The sequence below is a fragment of the Hermetia illucens genome, chromosome 1 (genome assembly GCF_905115235.1).
Source record: "Hermetia illucens chromosome 1, iHerIll2.2.curated.20191125, whole genome shotgun sequence".
Lineage (NCBI taxonomy): Eukaryota > Metazoa > Arthropoda > Insecta > Diptera > Stratiomyidae > Hermetia > Hermetia illucens.
In genome coordinates, this window is record NC_051849.1 from 12,076,409 (window position 1) to 12,102,381 (window position 25,973).

At 42.4% G+C, this 25,973-nt stretch overlaps 1 protein-coding gene across 1 annotated transcript in view; it reads left to right on the forward strand.

The window, feature by feature from the left end:
- Positions 1-9,291: 9,291 nt before the first annotated feature.
- Positions 9,292-25,973, forward strand: part of LOC119661726 — a 170,969-nt gene continuing 154,287 nt past the window's right edge. The window contains exon 1 of the mRNA XM_038071191.1: positions 9,292-9,902. Coding sequence (XP_037927119.1) covers positions 9,836-9,902 — 67 coding nt within the window. The 5' untranslated portion in view covers positions 9,292-9,835. The remainder of the gene's footprint in view (positions 9,903-25,973) is intronic.

Genomic DNA, 25,973 nt, shown 5'->3' on the forward strand with positions numbered 1-25,973 from the left:
AACATCGTTACAGCGAGGGTATCGCAGGACATGGTACTGGATTCGTCTCAGAATGTAGTTGTTAAAACAAAGCATTCGCAGGACGTAGAGGTCTGCGTGATGGAGACAGTGAGAGTGGAAAAGTTTTGGCTGATAAAGGCCGTGATGACCCTGGCAGATTAGGTAGAGAGCAGTCTGAACAATGAACCGTAGAAAAGAGAACACTGTGAAAGTCCAAATCAGTGAGCATACGCTCATTTCGAAATCGGCTATCAAATACTTGAAGATGATAATTAATACCAAACGGAGCTAGTGCCATCGCGGCACTTGCAAAAATTTGGTTTACCAGCTAATGGCTCTGAGGGTATCCAGTGTGGTGATTTTTAACTTCACTTGCTTCTTAATTCACGACAATAACAAGAGATGAAGAGCAGGAACAATTGCTATTTATAAAAAAGGTGTATGACCCAAAACTTACGGAATGGGGTGAGGTGCATGTGGTACTTATCTCTTTCCGGAACACCAAAATGAAGTTTGGAGCTGGAATAACTTATCCTTTGTCTCGGCAGATGAGCATTGAAGTGTATAAAGCGTGATTCTCCTCACTTATTGGTAAAACTTACACGCCTGGTGTGGTTGCTCGTTGTACTTATCTAGTTCACAGACTTGTTGGTTCTCCCAGGCTTCTTTTTTCGTGTGTGGCGTCAGCCGTTTCTCCAAGCGACGAAGTTCATGTTAGGTTTCTGCGCGTGCCCGCGCTCTTTGCGAGTGCAGCATTGTCGGGTATGCAGCACTCTTCCGTTCATTTGATAGCTTATATTCATCGTCGAACCAGTCGTTCCGAATTTTTTCAACTGGGGCCAATTACGTTTGTGGCCGCATCATTCAGGTGGTTGTGAAAATTATTTGTCAATGTTTTATATCCAGGATCTCTGCTAATTGCCTTATAGTTGTTGCGGAGGATACTTTTAGGGGTGGCTTCAGTGTTCACTCTCACCTGATTGTTAGAGGGGATTCGAGTTCGGAGTACTATGCCAACGAGATAGTGAACCGAATCTATATTGGCCTCTTATATGTTCTACCATTTATCAACGTGGAGAAGTGGTGGCATTCAGTCAACACGTGATCAATTTGCTTGAAAATGGTCCCGTCCGGTGAGGCCCATGTATGTTTGTGGACCACTTTCTGCGGGAATGGGGTACTTCCAACAACGATTTCGTTTTTATATCAGCTATGGAAGTCAACTTATCTCGTTCCTACTTGGCTGTTAAAATCTCCATATATGATTTTGATATCATACCTTGGACAGGCTTCGAGAGCCCACTCCGCTGGCTCGTAGAAGGTATCCTTCTCCGACTCCGCAGTCTCCTCTGTAGAAAAGTGAACGGTAAGCAAGTTTAATTTTTTGATTGATTAAAAAATTTACTTCGAACACATGGTTTAGCGGATGGCCGTAAAAATATATGGTGTAGGGACTCTTCTCAAGGAGACCGCTCCCTATCCATCTCATACATTAGCCCTGTATTGGGATAGGGTTTCGGCTAGCTACTCGGCACCTCCTTTTCTATACAGGGATACTCCGTGAGAAAATTCGCAAAGCGTTAGTCCGATTTCGTTGCCTAGTTCGTCGATCTAAAATCCTTTTAATCCGAGGTCCCTTTCTTGGCTTCGCAACTTCGGTTTTCCGTGTAGCGTTGTCAGTCCTACTCAACCCCCAACCTCAACCTGGCACAATTTGTCTCGTTTTTAGATGTTGGAGACGTGTCTTCATCCTTGTCTTTTTGCAGTTTTTCATTAATAAAGAACACTCAGCGGTCATTACATGGAGGTGGAGATAGGATTTGGGAATACAGCTGTTGGTATTAGTTCAAATTATTGCTGCTACTGAAATCGATGAGTTTTTGGATTATCTTTGCCTCAATATGAAAACTCTTCTTTTATGTATGTGGGCAGATTCTCTGGTACGAGTAGATTATAATTAATATCACCGTGCCGTTTCTCTAACCACTCTTTGATGGCAGGGATGAGCCTGTGTGTCCACCGACCCTTTCCCGAGCGTTCCCAATGCTCTTGCCATCTATTTAGAGATCCCTTTCGGCGTTCTTTCTCTGCGATAAGGGAGAGATAGACTTCGCATTATATATATTCGTCATCTCACCTGCCAAGATGTCAATGGGCATCATTCCAGAGATGACGAATGCTGCATCATCTGAGACAGTCCTGACACCCTTGGGGCTGTTCTTCTGTAGACTGAACTCAGTCTGTCCGTCTGTCTGTCACACGCACTTTTCTGAGAAACCGCATCAACTTGATGCTGGACTGGACCGAATGGAGAGTAACGTACTACCTCTTTTAGGGAGGAGACTTAGGACCCCCAAATTCTCAAAAAAATATTTTCAGCTCTGGCCCAGCTCTGGTCAATAGTATAGACGGATTTGCCCTCAATATAATTCCTAGTCATGTAGTGTTCTGCGAATTGTATAAAGGAGCATTTAACATCTGCGAGCCGTTTCGGTCACGCTCCTCCTAGGGCAGAGGTGAGGCAGCGTCTAACGATTTTCATCTGCCCTGGTAAGAAACCGTCGATCCGGCGTCGCCTAATTTTTTAAAGTTTGGGTGCTAAGCCCTAAATGAAGGGTCCGTGGAGCAAAAAAAGAGGGAGTAAGTTGCTCCCCATTTGATCCAGCCCGGCATCAAGTTGATGCGGACTTAGGACGGTGGTCTCAGCTATTCCATATATAGCCAATGCGAGGAAGAGCTGGTTTTCCATTTTATGTGTAACTGTCCGGCTTCATCAGACCTTAAACGAGGATACCTCTCAAATATTTTCTTCAAGGAAGAATCTGCATACTTTCTGTCTCTGAGAGACATTCTCAGATTTTCAAAAGTGTGCTAACGCCGCAGGTCCTTGAGTATTCAGATTTTTGTGCCATTTAAAGACCGAAATATTTGAAGCTGCGGTTCCCCCAGTCTCTCATGTCTCTTCGCCTATGTCACTTTCGCCATGTCGTCAATTAATTTATTAATTTTAAAGATTAATTTAGGTTTAAGGATCTCTCTCTAGTGCGAATGTTTATCTCATTACTGAATGTCTTTACATCTTTTTCGCTCAAGGCATCCATCCCCCCCCCCCCAAATTTTATTAAGAGTGTGTCATTCGGGAGATGCCCACCTTATTTTATGTAAGTTTGCGTGGATCAGGTGGAGCCTAAGATGAGGTTATTTCTGCTACAGAAATCGGTGGGTTTTTGACATTATTATGGTCTCATTGGGAATACTCTGCCTTTCTGTAGTCTAAAACTTACCCACATTGGGCACCATTTGTAACGACTTTGTGGTTGGCAATATCAAACTGGTGGTTTTGAATAGTTTTTGTTTTTGTAGAGTTAGTCCGTATGCCAAATTGAATGCTTTTTATCTGGTTACCAATTTCACGAATGACTCAACCAAGGTTAGAGGCAGCATTTTTGGATTCTCTCAAGTAATACAGGGTGCGGCAGCATAACTTCCTTTTTTCAAAACTCAATAAAAACTATTGTATGCATCAAAAGCCCGACAAAGCGTCCCCTCGCCAACTTCGGCATTTGGGTAATATCAGCCAGCTTGCTCTGATTGTCAACACCTGTTTGGAAAAGACAATGTTGTTGCAGACGCTTTGACTCGAATCCTGGACGTCACAGTCTCCGCCGCGGTCGATTATATGGCAATCGCCGAGGCACATAAAGACGACGCAGAACTTTAGAGCCTAAAGACTAAACTTCAAATACAAATTCATCGAGTTTCCTATTTTCGGCTCAAACTCTTATTGACTCTGCGGGACCTCAGACAAGGCACCTGGGAAATTCATTCACGCCGATTTTTGCAGGGAAGTATTTCACGAAATACACGATCTTGCTCACCCAGGCATCAGGACCACGAACCGGTTAGTCACTGGCAAATAAAGGGTGCGGCAGCATAACTTCCTTTTTTCAAAACTCTATAAAAACTATTGTATGCATCGAAAAATATTTATTTATTTTTTATAATGTAGGTACACGTCTAAAGTTTTTATTTACATTGTTTTGAAGATCAAATCTGTTAGGTGACGTCCCCCATTCTCCATACATTGCGTAAACCGATTTCTGGCGTTTGTCATGACTCTTGTTAGCATAGCAGGTGTTATGTTGGCAATTTCTTCTTGGATGTTGGTCTTCAAATCTTGTAGGCTTCTTGGACGGTTCACATAAACACGGGATTTCAAAAAACCCCTTAGAAAAAAATCACAAGGGGACAGATCGGGAGAGCGTGCCGGCCATTCCAAATCGCCTCTAATTGAAATAAGGCGCTCTGGAAAGTGTTCCCTCAAAACAGCCATCGATGCTCTTGAAGTGTGTGCTGTTGCACCGTCTTGTTGGAACCAAGTGTCCCCCAAATCCAAATTTTCTAGCCGTGGGAAAAAAAAATTCTGTAGCATGTTTACATACCGGTCCGAATTCACTGTCACTGTAACCTCATTTTCCTCAAAAAACCAGGGACCAATAATTCCAACTGAGGAAATTGCACACCACACTGTGACTTTGGGTGAATGCAAAGGCTTTTGATGCAATTCTCGAGGGTTGGTGTCAGCCCAGTAGCGCATGTTTTGTTTGTTAACCGACCCACACAAATGAAAATGGGCTTCATCACTAAAAAAAACAATAGCAACCTCGGGAACGACATCAAGAAGAAGCTCACACGCGTTCATCCGAGAATTGAAGTCACGTTCTGAAAGTTCCTGCACTATCGCCATCTTATAGGGATGAAAATGAAGATCATCACGAAGAATTCTTCTCACAGAACGATCGGATAGTCCAAGGGCAGATGCGTGTTTGCGAGCAGAACGTCGTAGCGATCGCAACATTGACACTCTCACTGCTTCAATGTTCTCAGGTGATCTAACGGACCGATGGACTCCAGTTCTTCCTTTTGTCGCACTTGCAGTTTGTCTGAATGTAGTGACCCATGTAACAATTGATTTGCGGTCTGGGACGGGAGCCAACGGGGCTAAATTAAAGCGATTCCGAAATGTACGCTGTGTTGCAATAACCGAACATCCGCTTGAAAAGTAAACCTCAACGGCAAAGGCACGCTCCTCACTATTCCAATGCATGATGGCAACTGAACCGTGTCGGGACAAAACTTTACAGTATCCCCTCTTGAACGAGACCACTAGCGCTCCGCTATGACATCAACTAACTGAGTGGCGCGCATTTTAAAAAAGGAAGTTATGCTGCCGCACCCTGTATATGGTGTAGTGGCGCTTCTCTAGGAAACTTCTCCCTATCCATCCCATACATTAGCCCTGTATTGGGATAGGGTATTGGTTAGCTACTTGGCACTTTCTTTTCTATACAAGGAGATTCCATAAGAAAAATCGCAAAGCGTTAGTCCGTTTTTGTTGCCTAGTTCGTTGGTCTAAAATCCGTCCAGTTCGAGGTCCCTTTCATCGTTTCGTAACTTTCGTGTTCCGTGTAGGGCTGTCAGTTCTACTCAACCCCCAACCTGAAGGACCAGTTGGTACCATTTGTCTCGTTTTCAGACGTGGGAGAGTCGTCTTCATTTTGCAGTTTTTCATTAATAAAGAACACCCAGCGATCATTACGTGGAGAGGTGGAGATAAGATTTGGTAATTAAGCGGTTAGTATTAGTTCAAATTACTGCTGCTACTGAAATCGATGAGTTTTTGAAACTATATTTGTTTTTTTTTTGTGGAAACTACGTTTCTTCTGTTAATGGTTATCCAAAAACAGAGTTTGGAGCGAGGATATGCTATCTTTAATAGGTTCTCATATGTAAAACTTACCCACGTTGGGCGCCATCCCGACGAAATTGATAAGACTGACTAGGCTGACCCTGACCAATGTGCAAGGCCAGATAAAAGCACCATGATCACTCTCAAGACCATTCGACATCAACAACGGTCTACGGCAAGGGGATGCCCTATCATGCGTCCTCTTTAACCTAGCCCTCGAGAAAGTGATCCGTGATGCTGAGGTAAATGCAAGAGGTACAATCCTCTTCAAGTCCACCCAACTACTGGCTTATGCTGACGATATCGGAATTATGGGAAGAACCACCCGAGACGTTCAAACTGCCTTCATCCAGATCGAGCAGGCGGCGCGAGATCTTGGGCTGCACATCAATGAAGGCAAGACAAAATACATGGTGGCAACGTCAGCACCGAAGACGAATCAACCAACAACATCAAACCGCACTGGTCAAACGGGAAGAATAAAGATAGGAGACTATAACTTTGAGACCGTTGAAAATTTATCCTATTTAGGGTCGAAAATCACAACCGATAACAGCTATGACGATGAAATCCGTGCACGGTTGTTGGCAGCCAACAGAGCCTATTTCAGCTTACAAAAACTGTTCCGCTCGAAACGTCTCACCATAGGGTCAAAGCTCTTACTGTGCAAGACAATGATCTTGCCAGTCCTCATGTATTCCGCGGAGACTTGGGTTCTTAGCAAGAAGAATTGCGAACTCTTGGCCGCGTTCGAAGAAGAATCCTCCGAAGAATTTTTGGCCCCCGACATGAGGATGGTCGATTCCGTAGTCTACATAACGACGAAATCTATGAGCGATACTATGACCGTCCGGTTGTGGATAAAATCCGGCTCAATAGGTTACGGTGGGCGGGTCACTTAATCCGTATGGATGAGGATGATCCAGCCCGGAAAGTCTATAAGGGCAATATCTACGGTAGAAAAAGAAGACGAGGCAAACCCTGCCTAAGATGGAGCGATGGCGTAGACCAGGACGCCAGACTGCTTTTAGGGATATCGAATTGGTGGACCTCGGCGCAAAACCCGGATGTCTGGAGTTCCTTATTAAGGCAGGCCTAGACCGGATACCGGTTGTTGCGCCGTTGATGATGATTATATAGAACAGAATCCTACCAAGTTCAATGGAAATTACACTATTACTAACAAAGTTATAATAGGTCAAAGTCGTCGGTTCTTTGAAAACTCAAGACTTAAAGTATTGAATTGTCAATATCCCTGAAAGTGGGTATTCTCACGTAATATATACATATATTACGTGCTACGTACTAATGGAACAAATGTACACTCAAATGTCTTTATAAAAGAACACAAAACCTTTCATACCTGAAGCGTTCAGCTTTCAGTTTCCTGACTTGCTTGCCTGCGAAGTCGCTTCTCCACTTAACGGAGTTCATGATTCGCCTCTGCCCGCATTCTTTGAGAGTGCAGCATTGCCCAGTATGCAGCATTCTTCCGTTCCGTTGTTAGCTTCTATTTATCGTGGAAACGACCATCCCAACTTTTTTGTGACTGGGGCCAAGTATATTTGTGTCCTTATCAATGATGGCGTTCTTCGGGTGGTTGTGAAGATCATTTGTTGATGATTCATCTCCTGGACCTATGTTAGCTGCGGTAACGGCGCCATCCATTTCCCCCTTATAGGTATTTCGGGGGACTCTATTATGGATGGCTTCAGTATTCACCTAATTGTCAGAGGGGATTTTAGCTGGTGTTGTAATTCGAGCCCGGAGCACTATGCTAACGAGATAGTGATTCGAGTATATATTGGCCCCTCTATATGTTCTGACATTCATCAAGGTTGAGAGGTGGCGGCGTTCGATTAGCACGTGGTCAGTTTAATTGAAAGTGATCCCATCTGGAGAGTTTGTGGACCGCTTCCCGCGCAAACCCGGAACCAGGAACTTCCATCATTATTTCATCAATAATTTCGTGCGATACTGCTAACTGAATAATCCGCAGTCCGTTATCATTGGTATTCCTATGTAAGATTTGGGAGCCGACACATCGCCTGAACCTGGGCTCCGTCCCTACTTGGGTCCCTACGAGGGTTCATTCAACTGCCTCGTAGAAGGTATCCTTCTCCGACTCTGCAATCTTCTTTGTAGGGTCGTGAACGTTTATGATAACAGCAGGTTTCATTTTTTGGCTGACTAGGAAAACTACTCCGAGCACATGGTTTACTGGATGGCCGCTATGATATATGATGCAGTGGCTCTTCTCCAGGAAACCGGTCCGTGTACAGTCTATCTCTTGCAACACTATTACATCAGCCTTATATTGGGAAAGGGTATCGGTTAGCTGCTGAGCAGCATTCGGTCTGTACAGGGAGCACACGTTCCATGAGAAAATGCGCAAATCGTTATTCCGTTGTTCTTGCCGGGTTCGTCGTTTTAAATTCCGTCCTGTCCGCGGTTCCTTCTGTGGCTTCGTAACATCGGTTTTCCATGTAAGGCTGTCAGCCCCACTCAACCCCTAATCTGGAGGATTAGCTAGTACAATTTGTCCCGTTTTCAGCCGCGTGAGACTCGTATTTATCCTTCTCCGTCTGCAAGTTTTCATTAACAAATAACCCCTAGCGATCACCTCGTGGAGGTGTTCAGTAGGCGTTTCCCAAGTTTTATGTTCCATTGTGGGTACCAATCCCCGTTTCGCCCTGAGACCTATGCTACCCTTTGACCGCGTTACTACTAAAATCAATGAGTTCTTGGTATTATCGTTGTCTCATTGTGAATAATCGGTCTTTTTGTATGTGGCTATCCAAAAACAAAGTTTGGAGCTAGGATATGTCATTTTTAACAGGTTCTCATATGTGAAACTTACCCACGTTGGGCGCCATTTGTAATATCCTCGTGTTTGGCAATGTCGAACTGGTATGGTGTTGGTTTTGAATAGTTTTTTTTTATTTTTAAATGCCAAAGTAAATACCTTTCGTAAGGTAATCAGCTTGATAAAGGACTTAACTACGTCCAGAGGCAGCAATTCTGGATTCCCTGAAACAATATTTACCAAATTTTGCTATCACAACAAACTGAAAAGTCTGTTATGCCCGAAAAAGTCCTGGACATCTACCTGTCTAATAAGGACCTATTGCAAGGGTAATTAGCTTTCACCTTGCATAGATACAAAACTAGTACTCACCCGTATTATAATTGCATCTCTACGACAAATCAAATTCGATATATATGATAATTCGCAAATTGCGTGCAGAAAATGCAAAAGGTAAACCACTCTCAGGTGGAAAATGTTCGTTGTGATATTCTGTGGATTCCACCAGACTCCACAATTAACTACATAAATCCACTACTCGTATATATGTATCTACGATGTGAGAGAAGCAGAAAAAAAATGAGTTTGCATACACGCACCCAACAAACCGTGCACTGGACAAGATATGTACATACTCGCTAACTTTAGATACAAGTAAAGCTCCAAAACGATCTTAAGCAGTCCGCGATCGCGGTAAATGTCTTTAGCGCAGTATCTCTATCTGAGAACGTGGTTACTTACCTGGATGACTTGAATCTTGAATCGCCGTGCACATCCGATCGCAATCTACGGAACGTTGCTGTTTAATCCAGAATCCAACCTGCTTTTAGTCTTGAGAAAACCGCCGATTGGAGTAGTTGTTGTTCAAGGTATTGCCGTGAGCTCGCTCAAAACAGTTGCTGCTTTCGTCACCATCGCGAGTTACGTAAAACTTTAGTTTGCTGTGTTTCAGCTCGATTCAGGGCTTGCATAGATAGTCGTGTGATTACCGGAATATGGACGCAATGCACCCCTATTCGATCTAGGAGAATTCTTGGAAGGTTTTTCCCCGTGTTGAGTTTCCGGTTCGTCCCCCGCGCGTTATCAGTTCCTCTGCTGTGCTTATCTATGTAAATTTTCGCGATCGGATCATTCCCACCGAATCTTAAGGAATTCTGCTTCCACGTCTATGGACTCTGAGTTTGAGTTCGCGAAAATAAATAAATTAAGTTGTAATTAATTACCAGTGAAACCTTGCAAAATTCTACTTGGAATTTGTTGAAGATACACAACTCCTCAAAATGTTAATGCCATCGACAATTCACCTTTGTATTTTTGGAATACTGATTGGATTTACACAAGCTAAAGGTGAGATCATGCACCATATTCGTTTTTTAGTGGGTATTTCAGCAGAATCCATTCGGAAAACATCAATAACAAGCAACAACAATAAAATCCGTTTTTGCAACGAGTTAATTACCAAATAAGGATGCCAACTCATTCCTCACGTCAGCTCGTTACCTGGCTTTTGTACGGAATGAGCCGGGACTGCAACGAAACAATTCATAACTTCTTTTTCCAATTTTTATCTTTAAATCCGCCACTGCGACTGAGCCACCGCAAAGATACAATACTTAACAGTCATTACACATGACATCATATTGTGACCTCGACTGTGCTTTTTGTGGGCAGTCCGCGGTCTGCCGCTGTGTGTATTTATGTAGTTTAAAATTGAAAAACTACTGGGCGTTTAAAGCCATCTCTCAGAAAAACAATCTTGAAGCCAGTAAATAATTACTTTGTCATTATCGTGATTAATTTATTGGTTATGTACGTTCAGTTAATCAGGGAATTATCTTTTCCTTATTTGAGGGAGTAGTGTTTTTGCTGCAGGCGCTGATAGCAGCTTTTAAATTGAGTGGCAAATTACCATAATAAACACACTCTGAACACGGTTTCGCTGCTAATTATTTAAAATGCAGATACTGCTATCTATAATCTGCCTCTTCAATGCATTGATTTAAAACATTAAAAAAAATTATACTAAAAAGAGATTTATAGACCCAGCTTGAAACGTAACGTAAATTTCATAACATCTAACTTCAAATGTAAATTTACATTTTATGAAACCCAATTAATGGGCGCCCAAAATATAAAAATAAATATCTCACGTGTTATATAATATCTCATTCATAAGCTGACATTTTTCAAAAATAGAATGGAATATCTTTACTTGAAAATAAAAATTTGGTTTAATGTTAATTACAGAGGCCAACCGAAAATAAATTTGCAAAAAATTATATAAATGACTTTTGGGGTGCTGAATCCACTTATTTAATCCGCTTTTTCCTATCACATACCATTTCTGAGCAATCCTAATGCATATCTGACTATCATCATAGTAAGAGATAACCCGGGGGAAGTAGTGGTTATACTAACAACAAGTCAGGAAATCGTAAGCTAGACGATTCAGGTATGAAAGGTTTTATGTATTTCTAATATAAAAATATTTGAGTCAACATTCCTCTGATTAGAACCTAGCAGGCACCTATGCATATATTATATGAGAATACCCACTTTCGGGTGATAGTGACATTCAAAGTCTTGGATTTGCACAGAAGCGACAACTTTGACCTATTATAACTTCGTTTTTAATAGTGCGATTTCCACCAAACTTGTCAGGATTGTGCTCTATCTTTTAGCGTACGTTGCTGCAAAATTGTAGAATGAACTTAACTTATTTACTTATTTGAACAGTACGGTATGAAGGGTATTTCGGAGCCTAGGCATCATATGGTGGCAGCCTCCTGATTTTTTCAGATTTTGGGTCCGTTAAAGAAACGATCACTTTCGACCCCGCCCCGCACTCCTTACCTTTCCAACAGATATTAGAACTAAGACCAACATAGCAAAGCGCTAATCGAGACCTTTCATTTGATTCCGAGATCCGCTAGAGGAAAGATAGCGGATGCTCAGTGAGGCAATCACTGCTGGTAAACGGCTGAGTATTTGAGTCCTGTGCGAAGTTACTTTAAGTTACTTCTCGTATTGAATCGTTGCGACTATACCGATGAGCTTCGCTTTCACGAACTTCCGATCCATTGGCATTGTACCGCTTCGCTGCGCTGCTTAAGTTAAAGAGCCGCTTATACACGATATGTCGTAAAAGGGCGTAGGTACTCCCAAGGGTGACCATGCTTTCTCCAAAAACGACGTGTTGGGGGAAATCTCTATCGAGACGTGTTTCGCTGAACGAAGTGCACAGTTAATGGATGCCAGCTCGTTATCACAATCTCTTTGATCAGGACCGATATAAGCGCGTACAACAGCCAACAGTGAGCGATTTACTCGAGTATAAAGCAGTGCAAATGTATTGAATGCCATACTGGTTCAAAAGATCGTTAAAACCTACGGATTTGAAGTTTACCCCATTATCAGACGTTATCGATTCAGGAATTCCAAAGACATGGAGGATTCTCCTCTCCAAGTATTCGGCCAGCACGTTCGCGGTAAACCTTTTAATTTGCTCCACAACTGAAAACTTTGAGAGAGATATAGGGACAAACGGTTTCGACCAGGGCAGATATAACTCGTCAAACGCTGTCTCACCTCTGCCCAGAGAGCAGCGTGAGCGTGAATGGCAACAGATGGAAAACGCTCCTTTATATATCCTAAACAATAACTTCGAGGGAGAATTGAGAACGACTATTGAAACACCCGATCGGAAATGAGCGCTATTCCCATTAGAGGCTGGAACGTTTGGTTTGGAGCTTTTGATGTTTTGCACGTTTCACAATTACGGATGTAGTCCTGTGAAATCATTTTAGGCCAATAAAACCACAATCGCAGGTTGACGGTTTGATGGCGCGTACCTTATTGGGATCGGCGCAAACCATTACGGATGATGTGCCCCAAGTATTGAACCTTCTTTATGACAAATTTGCGGTATCAACCCTGAAACATATTCACCCAAGACTGCGACATTCGCATAAAAGCGAATATCATTGTTGAGCCGGCTTGTGACAACGGCAGAGTAGTAGAGACGACGGTTGCGCATTATTCGACGTAAGTGAAGGGTTGAGCGCTTAGGCTACCTCGTCGTCATCTCTGCTACTCCGAAAAGCCGTTCCCTGGCCGCTTGGTATTGTTTTATTCTTACGTGCAACGGCCTGAGAACTGAAAGCATTGGTTTTCTAGAAATAAATAATAGGTAGTGGGGTCAAATCCGAGTACGTCATATCTAAATGGTCGGACCGCTTCAACACACCAACTTTCGGTGTTACTGTGGAAGATGTTGTCGCAGTGCCTGCGCAGTTCCGTGCGTCCGATGCAGGAACGCTCTGAGGAACCGACATTTTGGTCATACGGGCTTACGAGCATTATAACCGAAACAAAAGATTTTGGGATCTGAAATAATAAAAAACTTGTTGTTTCTTTTTCGTTGGTGTTGATATTTATTCTTGCAAAAACCAATATTTCGGGAACCATTTGCTCCCTTCATCAGCGCTAAGAAGTCCTTGTTATTTCAGATTATTAACCGTTGGAAACACCGCATAATTACACTCTGAGAAAATAAATCCCGAAAAAGGCTCCTGTCGCGAAACCACAGCCACTACGTGTTTTATGTTACAAATGACCCACATACTCTGTCAAACCATCACAGATAGTGGAGCAAGCCGTGACACTGCTGTTCTATCCTGTTTTGATGACTTAATTCAAAATTTATAACATATTTATTGACCAAACTTTTAGAAGTACTTTGTAGTGTAAGAAGTGACTTTTTTGGGCGTCCGCATTTTCCGGGAGCTAATAGCCCGTTGGAAGGCTTCCTTTTTTTGGATTTTTGTGTTTGTCCCCTCATCAGTGCGTCTTTTCCATTGGTATTAGCAAGAATTACAATCTGGGTGCATGTTCGTCCTCTTTTCGTAATCCTCAGCAGGGAGACTGTCACTATTGCTGGTGTTTGAACTTGAAGCCTGCATATCATTATCGGTTGACAATCCTTGCTAGGATTGGCCTCTTTCATTCTAATTTTTTATGAATGGCGTAATCAAGAAATGAATTTCTTCGAAAACGAGCAGTTGGGTGATATGATGGATGTGATGTTTAAATTTGTCGCGTTTAAAGGCATTGTTGGAATGACAAAAAATGGACGTTATTCTGTCAGGATAATTCAACACCCAATAATCGCAGCGCAATAAAAAATAGGAGTTGGAGTTTGTGTGGATAGTGGGACGGCATCAATAAAATTGTGAGAGAACCATACGCCTTTTGTTTTCCAAATTATAGCCATTCTTGATGAGACCTTCAACTCATCGTAATCCATTGCGCCATTAGGTTCCAACAAAGACCTGATTTGGATGCGGTCGTCAGGTTTTCAAATCCCCATCCAGCGTATCAAGACATCGTTTTTTCAGTCGGCTTTTTGGTCGCTTATCATTCACTTTGATGTTTAGAATAATCTTGGCAAGTGAAGACCATACCATCGAAGACGTCTCTCTCACAATTTTCCTACAATCGGTGCAACCCCATATTGATCGCGGATATCCTCATTTCCGATATGACCAGGGCGTATCATCCCAAAAGGCCAATACAACATCTTCGTCTCCATTACCGCAAGATGCCGTTCATTACTTTTTGTATTCGGCCAACAATCAGAGCCATAGAGAACGACAGGACGGACGATATTGCGGTAAATTTGAGATTTGAGACGTTCGTTGATACGTCGATCACAAGGAACACCAGTTGTGGAACACCATCCAGGTTTCTCCATGAGTAACCGCGCAGTATGAATTGTGTTAGTAGTTCCGCAGTTCTTGACAAACCCAACTTGATTCACGGTTATTTCAACGATTTCGCGAATACGGTTATCTGGAATACTTTAAAAAATCTTCATTGTATAGGAAGGTATCGCATTGGATGGCAATTTCAACATTCTGCTGGACTAGCTCGCTTTCATATTAGAACTGTGGTGCTTTCTTGTCAGTCAGATGATGTTCTACGTTGTGTCCCAGCTCTACGTTGATACGTGGCTCTGGCATTCATTTGAATATCATCATTCCAAAGCAAAGTATTTTGGTTGATGATACCGAGGGCTGCATTGACCGCTTTTTGCATCGTGTCTTTTACTTGGTTTCACGATTCTTCCACATTCTTAATGGTTGGTAATGGCGTAAGTGAGATCATCTCGTCTTTCTTCTGTTGAAATCATCATCATCAACGGCGCAACAACCGGTATCCGGTCTAGGCCTGCCTTAATAAGGAACTCCAGACTTCCCGGTTTTGTGCCGAGGTCCACCAATTCGATATCCCTAAAAGCTGTCTGGTGTCCTGACCTGCGCCATCGCTCCATCTTAGGCAAGGTCTGCCTCATCTTCTTTTTCTACCATAGATATTGCCCTTATAGGATTCTTCTCTTGAACGCCGCCAAGAGTTCGCAATTCTTCTTGCTAAGAACCCAAGTCTCCGAGGAATACATGAGGGCTAGCAAGATCATTGTCTTGTACAGTAAGAGCTTTGATCGTATGGTGAGACGTTTCGAGCGGAACAGTTCTTATAAGCTGAAATAGGCTTCTGTTGAAATCGTCACCATTTAATACGCGGCGGGCCAGTGCGTTCCCCACGCTGTTTTATCGGTGACTTGTCTCGTAAGGCAGCAATCAACGGCCAATGTTGAGTGGCGATGATCTCATAGGGAACGACTTTGCAGTCAGTGACGGTGATAAAATATCGGGGTTTTATGAGAATATAGTTGATTTGCGTTTACCGTTCTCACTATAAAATGTAGGAAAATGATAAAATCGTTTGATGAACCATATATTCACAATTACTAGGTCATGGTCATTGCGCACTCAAAAACCGCTTTTCCCCATGGCACCTGTTGCCGTCTCCTTTTCACCCACATGACCATTAAGGCCGAATCCAATGACGATGTAATCATCCGTAGGTACGTTGCAGGTGCATCGAGAAGTTGTCAGAAGACATCTTTCTCGGCATCAGTCGACCTGTGTGTGGTGCCGCATTGAAGAAGTGAATAGTGTGATCAGTTGATATAATGATGAACTTCATCAGCCGGTCATCAAATCGTTCAACTTCTTTAATGGCACCTCCGAAATCCTCTGCGATGGCAATGCCAACACCGTATTGAGTGTGTGAACTACCAAAATAGAGAGTTCGCGTTCTATATCGCACCTTTTGACACCAGATCATTGGGTTTCTTGTAGAGCGCAGATATCAATGCACCTTTTCCAAAGCCTTTTTACAGAAATGTATTTGATTTGCTCGAACTAATTTATTTACCTTCTGACACCGTAAATGCATCAAGAACCCTAGTCTACTTCTGGACAGGACCAGGATCCGTCTTGCCGCATTGACTGAGGTGAACGAGAAGTCAATTTTAACGGCTCTAAGGCTTAGCCCAATGAATAGGCTCCATAAGTTCGGTGACAACATCCAGGGTGTATCCTTCTGCTTTAAAACCGAACATTCTTGGGGATAATACCCCGGCAGCACATTTTCTTCGGCGAGTCTACTCCTCATGAGCTTCCCGACCATTTTTTCTACTGCATCAATCATATAGAATGTATATAGATGGCATAGTATGTACATAGATCGCAACTCAGGATCTTTTTTGCCTTGGCTGATCTGCGCCAGTCTTGACATTTCCAGTGGCAAGGTTGATTGCCTTCTCCAGATAAGCGTTGAATACGTCGAGGAACAAGTCCCGCCGATGGTGAAACACTAGCTTGTGCACCTTTGTATTTACCGTCGGGTCTTAGCCCCTTCTTATTTCTTATGGACAATAGTGTCTTTTGTAGGTCTTCTATGTGAAAATCGCGCAATCCACCGAAACGGGTAATTTTTTGGCATTAAGTGAACAGAGTTTTGGTGATCAGTTTATAGCCGAGTCTCCATAATTCCTCATACCACTAGCTGGTGTCCAGCATCGAGTTTTGTTTTGTTTATCATTTTGCGGAGTCTCCTTTTAGCTGACCCATACCTTGTCATTGCAATGCATACCACCTTCCGGCCATGTAAACCTTACGGGGTCGACAGTATAAGGTATCCTTTAGAGCATAGAAGCCCCTGTAGGCTATCGTTACCGTGACTGAATTTATGACAGTCTAGGCTGTAACACTACCATCTCCCGAAAAGTCAGCATGTTCTAAGGCCTTCGACAAATTTTCCGATGTTTACCTTTGCGACATTCCATGCCCAGGGAGATCGTCGGATTGGTCGAGAGATAGCGTCAATTACTTCGAAGGTGATATATTGATAGCCGTTCGCCGGAAAGTTTTCCAGAACTGGTATTCCGTCCATTGAGGACGACACTGATTCCAAAGGTCGGGAATACTTTCTTCGCAACCTGGACCCTGGAACGTTGGCGGAAACATCCGTTTCTATCTAGGGTCTGTATGAGTTATTCCCCATCTTATTCGTTATTATATAGTCTTTGAAAAGTGTCACCCCAAAACACCAGCGGTTTGTAAAAAGTCGGTCTTTATTCCTGCACTGTTCGCTGATTAACACTAGATCCGCATTGACCCCCGCAGGGAACTGCGTCAGTGCCGCTAGCATTGCAAAATTTACAATTCAGAAAGCTTGAAATTCAATTTCTTAGGCTATACTGCTATCGAGTTGGAAGAAAGTTAAATATATACTGCGGAAGGACACAACTGGTGCCCGAAATACGTACATATATAGGAAAACAAAAAATACTCGTACCGAAAACAATTGATCAATCTATCTTTGGTCCCATCGCCTATCTTCATGAGGTAGACAAAAATTTTACCAAAGGATAGTGACAATGCAATGAATCGAATTTTTAAGTCCACAGCTATTGCTGCAATTGGATATTAATCAACTTGATCCAACCTGGAAAAAAAATTCTCCATATCTTATTGGACTACCGTCAAGGTTGAGATATATCGGATGTGAGTACTTTAAAGGATTGCCTTTATTATTAATCGACTAGCTGACCCGACAGACTTCGTACTGCCTCAATCGATAAATAAAAGACCTAAAGTTTTGTATAAAATAATTTTAATACAAACAAAACGAATCCGTATTTAAAAAAAAAAACCATATTGTGAAGCATTTCGTCTGCGGATTCGATCAATTTCATTATGTCGTGATTGCTGTTGTTGTGTTTGATATGCCCGAACTCGTTGCATTCTAAGTCTATCTACTTCATTATCACTCACTAAATAACGCAATTCTGACATAGCAATACGACTATTTTCTTCATCGGTTTCTCTCTGGTCATCAGTACGGTTAGCACGTGAGGTAGCTCTTCGCACATTTGATTGACTGCGACTACCTAAGTCAGGTCGTCTTCTCCCCGGCATCGCAAGTTGTAAATAATCAAAGTGAGAACATTTTTCGCTCACTTAGCAGTAAAGTGTCATAATCACAAAATAAAAAAAAAAGAGTACATTACCTGGAATGCCACTATCACAAAGGATCGCCAAAGTAAAGAAAATTCTCGCGCACTCATAGATATCGTAACGCAATATCGTAATACTTCTTTCCGTGTTCTAAACTGCAACAGGATGGATTGACATATTAGTTGGTTGTCAAATCTAATGTCAAATATTATCGTTGCGTTCAGAAATTTAATTTGTAACAAAACTTAATATCTAGTCTAGGTCTAGGTAGTCTAGTTTGGTCTTGAAATATTTATGGAAATTCAGAGAAGGTTTAAACGGTGAGAAACAAAAATACTAAAAACAGAAATTCTATATTCCAATACAACATGTTCTGAGCTGTGAAACATTTGATGTCTTTTGTCTTTTTAGAAATAAAAGATTGTCACTTGGTTGTCAAATATTTCTAGTTGCGTTAAAAAATTTGTCCGTTTCATAGCTGTAATATGAGGTCCGATGAACACAGAGTGATTGAACTTTATTTAATATCAATAAAGTTCAAATTGACTCTAAATTTTATTTAGAAAAAAACGTGTATATGGGAAGAAGAAAAGTACTGTTTTTAGGGTTTTACCGGCAATTATTCGAATTTTTCTCACCTTTTAAACCTTCCCTAGACCTCCACGGATATTTTGAAACCAAGATAAGATAAATCCGTTCAGCCGTTCTCGAGGTTTAGCGGCGAGACTAACGAACAGCGATTTATTTTTATATATAAGATTGAAATGTTAAACCTGCGTGAGATAAACCCACGAAGGCCTGCTTAAATTTAACCAAAAATGAAAGGACAGTCAAAACAGTGGACCACCAGGCGCGAACTGATTCCAGGAAAGGAAAATGCTTCCAGCGATCACTTCTTTTTTTCCTCAATCATCTTTGAAAAGGTTCAATAGCAACAAGGTTACATAGTCTAATTGGGAAACTAAAGGAAAAGGACGAGTCGCACCTGCTCACATTTTCACTACTGCTAAGCTTAATTATCACGAATTACTATTCGAATTTTTTAACAACTCACTTCATTCATATACATAGTTTGGTTCTATGTGGCAACATCTTGTTCCCCAACCTGATCTGGATGCAGTTGCAGAGCTTTCAAATCACCATCCAGCGTATCAAACCACCGTTCTCGTTAGCGTAATTACGACGATCGGTGCAGCACCACTTCGATTGCGGATATCCTCATTTAAGATGTAATCATGGCATGTTATACCACTGGTCGAAAGTAATATCTTCTTCTCCATTACCGCGAGGCGCCGCTTATTGTCTTTTGTAGTCAGCTAAAACAGTTTTGTTTTAATAACATACGAGTATTTCGGGAACCATTTCTTCTTTTTTTTAACGTAAGATCTTCCCTTAGAATACGTTGCATCAATAAATTATTGTTTTGCGAAAAAAAGGTGCCAACAATTATTTGGAAAGGTCTAAAAAATTACAGCATTACTGAGGAAAATGCAACGTAACGTAATGTGAGGATGCAACTTCTCAGACACTACCTTTCCTCCACTATGAAGGCTGCATGGCTGCAAGTGGTCAAATGTTAGCCGCTTGCTTTTTTTGAATTCACAAACGAGTTTTATCTATTTTACGAATTATATTCAACAGGAAACTGCTATACATAGCTCGGGTCTTATATATCTAACTTGTTTTTGGAATTGGGGGAGCCTTGATGTCATTTGATGCCAGTTGCGAAAAAATACCCTCTCATTTTCGGTGCAAGCCCTCTTAGTTTTCATAGCCGTATCTACGTCAATCTTAAAATTCTTCAGACATCCCTGGTAAAAATTTGATATTCATTTGAAAACCAAATTAACCACTTGTAATTGTTTGCTTTCAAATGTAAATAAGAGGCGGAACAACTATGCACTAAAACAATGGACACTGTCTCTTCCATCTAAACATATGATTAAGTCCCGCAAATATTTAATTTAAAAGAAAAATTATCATAATTCTGCATCAGTGTAGGCACAAGAATTATTAAAACCTGAATATGCAAGACGTTAAAAGTAAAAAGTGACGTTATATCATGGTATGATCGCATCGCCATTGGAACAAACGGGTTTGCTATCATACCCAGACTTGACCTGACTAACCAGCATGCCTACATAGCTCGTACATATGTCTTTATATATTCTTATTCTATAGCTGGGAATTATCAAAGAAGCTGTTTGATGACACATCTCATAGTGGAGAAGAATAACAACCTTAGAATGATGATCGAAAACGGTAGAATCTTAATTCGCTAATCTTTTGAAATATCTGAAAAAAACACTATTAGTGAGTAACACCCAAAAAACAGCAAATGAAATTACATCATTTTCGAAGGTTTGCTGATTTCCTGGTTCAAAATTTATATATGTAATTAGAAGGCTACAAAAAACATGAGATGCTTCGTTCTAAGGGTGTAGTCTCAGCAGTAAACGGGAGACCATCTTCAAACTGACCAGCCCTCCTAGTCTCACCTACTTATCACTACCGTAAAAATTGCTGACTTGGCAAATTAAATTTTCTTTAACATTTTCGCTAATTATGGTATGCCAACACTTAATGACACCATCATTAGGCTTGAAAGACGAAACCGTTACAACAATAAGATACACATTTCTAAGTTTTGCGATCTGGCGATCTCACATCGAACCTATCCACATTTCCTCCACATCTAGACTTACCACCATCGCACTGGTAGAAGTATCACGTATCACCTATTTCCACTTTGTAGATGTAGATCCAATCTATATTAGTAAAAACAACATAGATCCAGATTGGATCGAAGACGTTGCTGATGGTAATATGCTTGGTAAGTATAATAATTTTCTGGAAAAGTAAAATTGTCTCGATGACCAAGTCGCACGTTCGCCCTGGCGTTATGCCCCGTTGAGAATAGATGAACAGCGAAAATATTGAGGAGTTCTGCATGAAATGTGTAAATATCTACCCAGATAATATGGCGGTTTTTATTATGGAGTCGATGTGAAATAAAAAATTATAGTTGATGTCGTTGCGAAGCGTGAAAGTGTTAGCTTCAGTTGCGGACCATCTCTATGTGGCGCCGCAATTTCATTTTCTGCTTCTCCATTTGTTCGGTTGTTAAATAGACATTAGACTGTTCCAAAGGTTTCTTTCGTTTTAACAAGATAATAACGTGCCTTTGCCTCTAAGAAATCCAACGTAATTTTAAGATTTCTCTTTATCACTTTATGTTGCCACATATCCAATTTGACGACTTCCAGATAGTTGTGGGGCGCCATAAAGTACATGTGGGGAGAACATATTCAAATGTGATAGCCTTCTCTGTGAGCTATGGTTAGATAATTATAATTCCTGCTGCAGATACTTTCCTTACTGAATTTGGGAAACAACATACACAGTGCCGGAAGCGCGAGAAGAAGGGATGCATTAAAGCCGTATATGCCAATAATAATCTTTACCGTTTCCTTTGGAGAAGCCCCTGCTACATTTTTGTCCGTCAGAACGTTGCTGCAACTTGCCGAAGATGAAAAAGCGAGGTTCCCACTTGCGACAAAGAAGTTAAGGACAGATTTTTATGTCGAAAATTTGCTAAGTGGAAGAAGTACCAGACAAGACGTCCTGGTCAAGACGGATGCTGTCCGGAAGCCGTTGCAGCCTCAATACGAAGGCCCATACCGTCTTCTCGAGTGGGGAGAGCATTCCTTCCACCTCGATATCGGGGGACATAAAAAGGCTGTCTTCTTATTCAGGCTAAAGCCCGTTTGCGCGCCAAATCATTGTTGCGTTCACTTCGTAGAATGATGGGGAACACAGTTCCGGGTTCAGTCGCTGAAACCCCTAGGCTTCATCTGGGGGCGGAGACGCCGCTGACTGGCTCTGCTTATACCCTGCCGGCGACTGCGGCTAATAATATTAGCGTCATACCTAAGTCGCCCCAGTCGACTAATTCTCCGCCTCTATCTGCCACCAACTGAACCGGTGTGTCTATAAAAGAACGTACCAGTCCGATGACGCCCGCAAGCCAACTTAAAAATCGCCCTCCATCCGAGGGACTCTCGCTGCATTAGCGCCTTCACACGCTTCCTCTTATGCATCATCGACGTCCGACACCGCTGAACTGCAGGGTTTTCCGATCTCATATCGCCCGAGCGAGCCCCAACTGAACGTCGCCTCGCCGCCGAAACAACTGTTCCTATCGAGGCTAGCGTACTTCACCACGTCCGAAGAAATGCTGGCCTATATTAGAAACAAAGCCAACTGAACTTTGCCACTTCTCTCATGTGTGAAGCTGACGAAGGATGGCTCTCCTGACCGAGTGATAGCTTCCTTCAAAGTGGCGTATCCTCACGATCTCAATGCTATCGTCCTTCCTTTTGACCACAAGGGGTATTCGTCAAGCATTATTAGAGGACTTCGCGCTTCGCAAAAATTTCGAACTTAAATGATTCTGACAACTGTACACTATTTTATCAAAATGTAAGGAGGTCTAAGGACCAAGCTGTCGGATTTCAAACTGTCTGCCTTAGCATTCCAACATCACGTCATCTGCATTTCTAAAACCTGGTGAGATGACAGGATTTTAGATTCCGACCTTCTCGAAGATTACCCTGTCTTCCGTTGTGGCAAGACAATCGGCACAGGTGCTCTAATAGCTGTCCCCTCTCGGTGCTGAAATTATCTTTTCCTCCGCCATCCACGATTCTGTCACTGTACGAATCATTCCGCCAAATTTGTGCCCCTTTATCATATCGTGTGTATATTTTCCCTGTCTCAGAAGTTCTAATCGTTTTGTTCATCTCACTTTCTTTCATCCTCTGTGGCGACTTTAATTTTCCTATGCTCTCCTGGCCTTCCCTCCGTCCCTAATAACTCCACCCACCCTCCCCTGCCGCACTCCAGTTTATCATTCATAGAAAACACTTAGCTCGCACTCTTGAACTTCCTGTGCGTTGCCTTTCCCAACCCCCTCATGCCCTCTTTCACGTTGCCCTTAACACCCCCCCTCTCTTGAGTGTGATACTCAGATATCCCGACCCCACTATCCTGTCGCGCGCAAGACTACCAAGTTCAAATTTCGTAAGGTGAACTTTAAACGTCTGAACTCACCCCTGGCTGCAATAAACTGGGTTCCCCTCCTCTCTATTACCATGTGCCCAAACACTGAAAACCTTGTATACCATTTTATCTGATCTTCTTTTTGGATATCGAAAGAGCATTCAATAAAACATCGCACACAGAGATACAAGATGCCCTGAGCCGCAAGGGAGTGGAACACACCCTGATTTTCTGGATGGGCATAATATTAGAGAACAGCCAAACAGAAATACCGACAGGTACCAATTCTATTGTTATGAATACTGCTCAATGATTTCCACAGAGCGAGATACTATCACCCCTTATGCGGAATATGGTAGTGGACGAACTCTTGGACAAGCCAAAAAATACTGGAATACAGATCCAGGGTTACCCGGATGACATTGTTCTAATCTATGTGACAGACTCCAAACTGGATTAAGGGTTACTAATGCCTAGTGCAGGAAGGCGTGACTGTGTATCAATTCAGCCAAAACCACCATTGTACCATTCACTAGGAAACATAACCTTGATTACCTGAGAGCCATAAAATTATATGACATGGAACTGAAACGAGAAACAGAGGTCAAATATTTGGTAATTACGCCAAATCAAAAATGCGGTGGTAATCTGGGCAGAAAGAACTGAACTCAGCACACAAGCCAAGGAGTTGTACAAACTCCAAAGACTGGTTTGCGTATGTATCAGTGTGGCAATGAGGATATGCCTAATGGCATCGCTGGAGGTTCTTCTGGGGTTAATGCCTCTCCATCTGCACATACAGATGCAGGCAAGGAGAGCAATCTTCACGATGGTCGGAAGTATTAGTGAGGCGGAAAACTGCTTACATCGAAGGAAGATTGATATTCTTTCTAGGTAGTACCCCCAATTATCGATACCAAGGGATAACATGACAACGAGGTTTCACTTCGATAAGAAGTTTGAAACACGTCGGAGTAACAAGGCAATTTGAGCGAGCGTGGCTGTGACATACGGTTTAAACTAGCAACTGATTACTGACGGATCCCTCAAATGTACTGGGAGCGAATGGGTAGGCGCACTAGCATAGTCCAGGCAGAAATATACGCAGTAGACAGTTCGCCAACTTTCTCATTTTTCAGTTTTTCGAGCAGTCCCCCCCCCCCCCCCCCTTGGCCGTCTTCGGCCACTCAGTACAGTCTTTTGGATATCGCTCAATTCATTTTGCCATTACAAGCCTAAGGAAAAGCTTTCTACTTCTGCCATCGAAGGCTTGATAGTGGTACAGTCTGAACATAAAATAAGAAAAGATACGATCAACTACTCTATTACTAGGTCTCCGCTTATTTAGAATAGCACCTCGGATTCCTCCATTCCTGGTACAGTATAGTTCCCTAAGCCGTTCCTCCATTTTCTAATGTCATAGCCATGAACCCATTTCCGCTTCCACAGAAGGATTCTGGCCCATGTAAACGCGTCCCTGTTCTCTTTCTGGCCAGATAGTCCGCTGCCTCATTGCCATCTAACCCATCATGCCCTAGCCTGTCCAGGGTATCCAGACCTTATTGAGCGAGCTGCGAGTATTTAGTCTCTCAAGGCATTCCCATACTACTTTACAATTCACCTAGTTGGACCTCAGTGCCTTGATTTCCGCTTGGCTGTCAGTCAGAATGGCAATGTTCTACCCTATGTAGTTCCTTTGGAGATTAATAGAGGCACAACTGTCTATTGCGTATATTTCTGCATGGAATATGCTAGTGAGAGCCCTCATGGACTAAATGTCGGACATGTTAAGGTCCGATGGATCAAACCGTCCAACTGATTCCAGCCTTTTGAGTGATATTCCTGAGGAGTCCAGGGTAATGGGGTTGAATGAGCTCATACAAGATTCAACCATTGCCACCCTTGGACTGATGTGGAACCCTACGAGAGACAACTTTCGATTAAGATTGATGAAGTATGACCCAACAAGGAAGCTGACCAAGAGGTTCCTTCAATCACTTGATTGCAGGGATTTCCGACCCCCTTCAATGGCTCGCACCAATCGCAATTTCAGCCAAAATCTTGATGCAGAAAATTTGGCAGTCAGGTATCGATTAGGATTAAATTCCTTCAAATGTGATTTTGACCCAATGGAAACATCTTGAGGAGGAATTACCAGTCTTGGAATCCCCAATGGATCTATTATTCTATGGATCATATTGGCAAGCTTCATGGATTTTGTAATGTAAGGTCGTACACTCCAGGGGAAAATCAACTATATCCTTACTCTGCCCCAAGACCAGGGTGAAGCCGCTAAAAGCAAAGGTGACTTTGCCAAAACTGTAAGTAAATGGTGTTTTCGCGATTAGAGTCCTACGTTGCAAACCGGGTTGTTAAAATTCGTAAGCTCAGTGAACAACCCTGGGTTTGGAGTCACATCAGGCTAAAAAGAAAATCCTGCGGACTGTGTTTCAAGAGGCATCTCCCCTACCGAGTTGTTGAATCATTACGTGTGAACAAAGTCAGCTCATAATCGCACGGTTGCTCCAAGAGACAGAATTTGCTAAGAGATCAAAGACTTGAAGAAGAACCGCCCACTTGACAAGAGGTTAAGAAACTTGCATCCTCTCCTTGATCATCAAGGTGTCCTCAGGGTTGGAGGCAGGCTGCGGAACGCATCCGATACTCTTGCTGATAGAGCAGTATGTCACCTTCCTCATTATACGGGAAGCTCATCGCAATACTTTGCGTGGTGGTGTTTCCACTGTTCGAAGTTATTTAAGAATGCGCTATTGGATCCCCAACGACCAAAAGGTGATTCGTAATGAGCTGCACAGATGCCTTACATGTGTGAAATATTCGAATCCGCGAAATCAGGAGTTGATTTGCCTGCCATCCAGATTTCTCCGAGCTCCTGTTTTTGCCCAGTGAATTATGCAGGCCCCTTTAAAACGCGGACGTCGAAAGGCGGAGTTTCAAATACTTTGAAGGGATATGTTTGCGTCTTCGTATG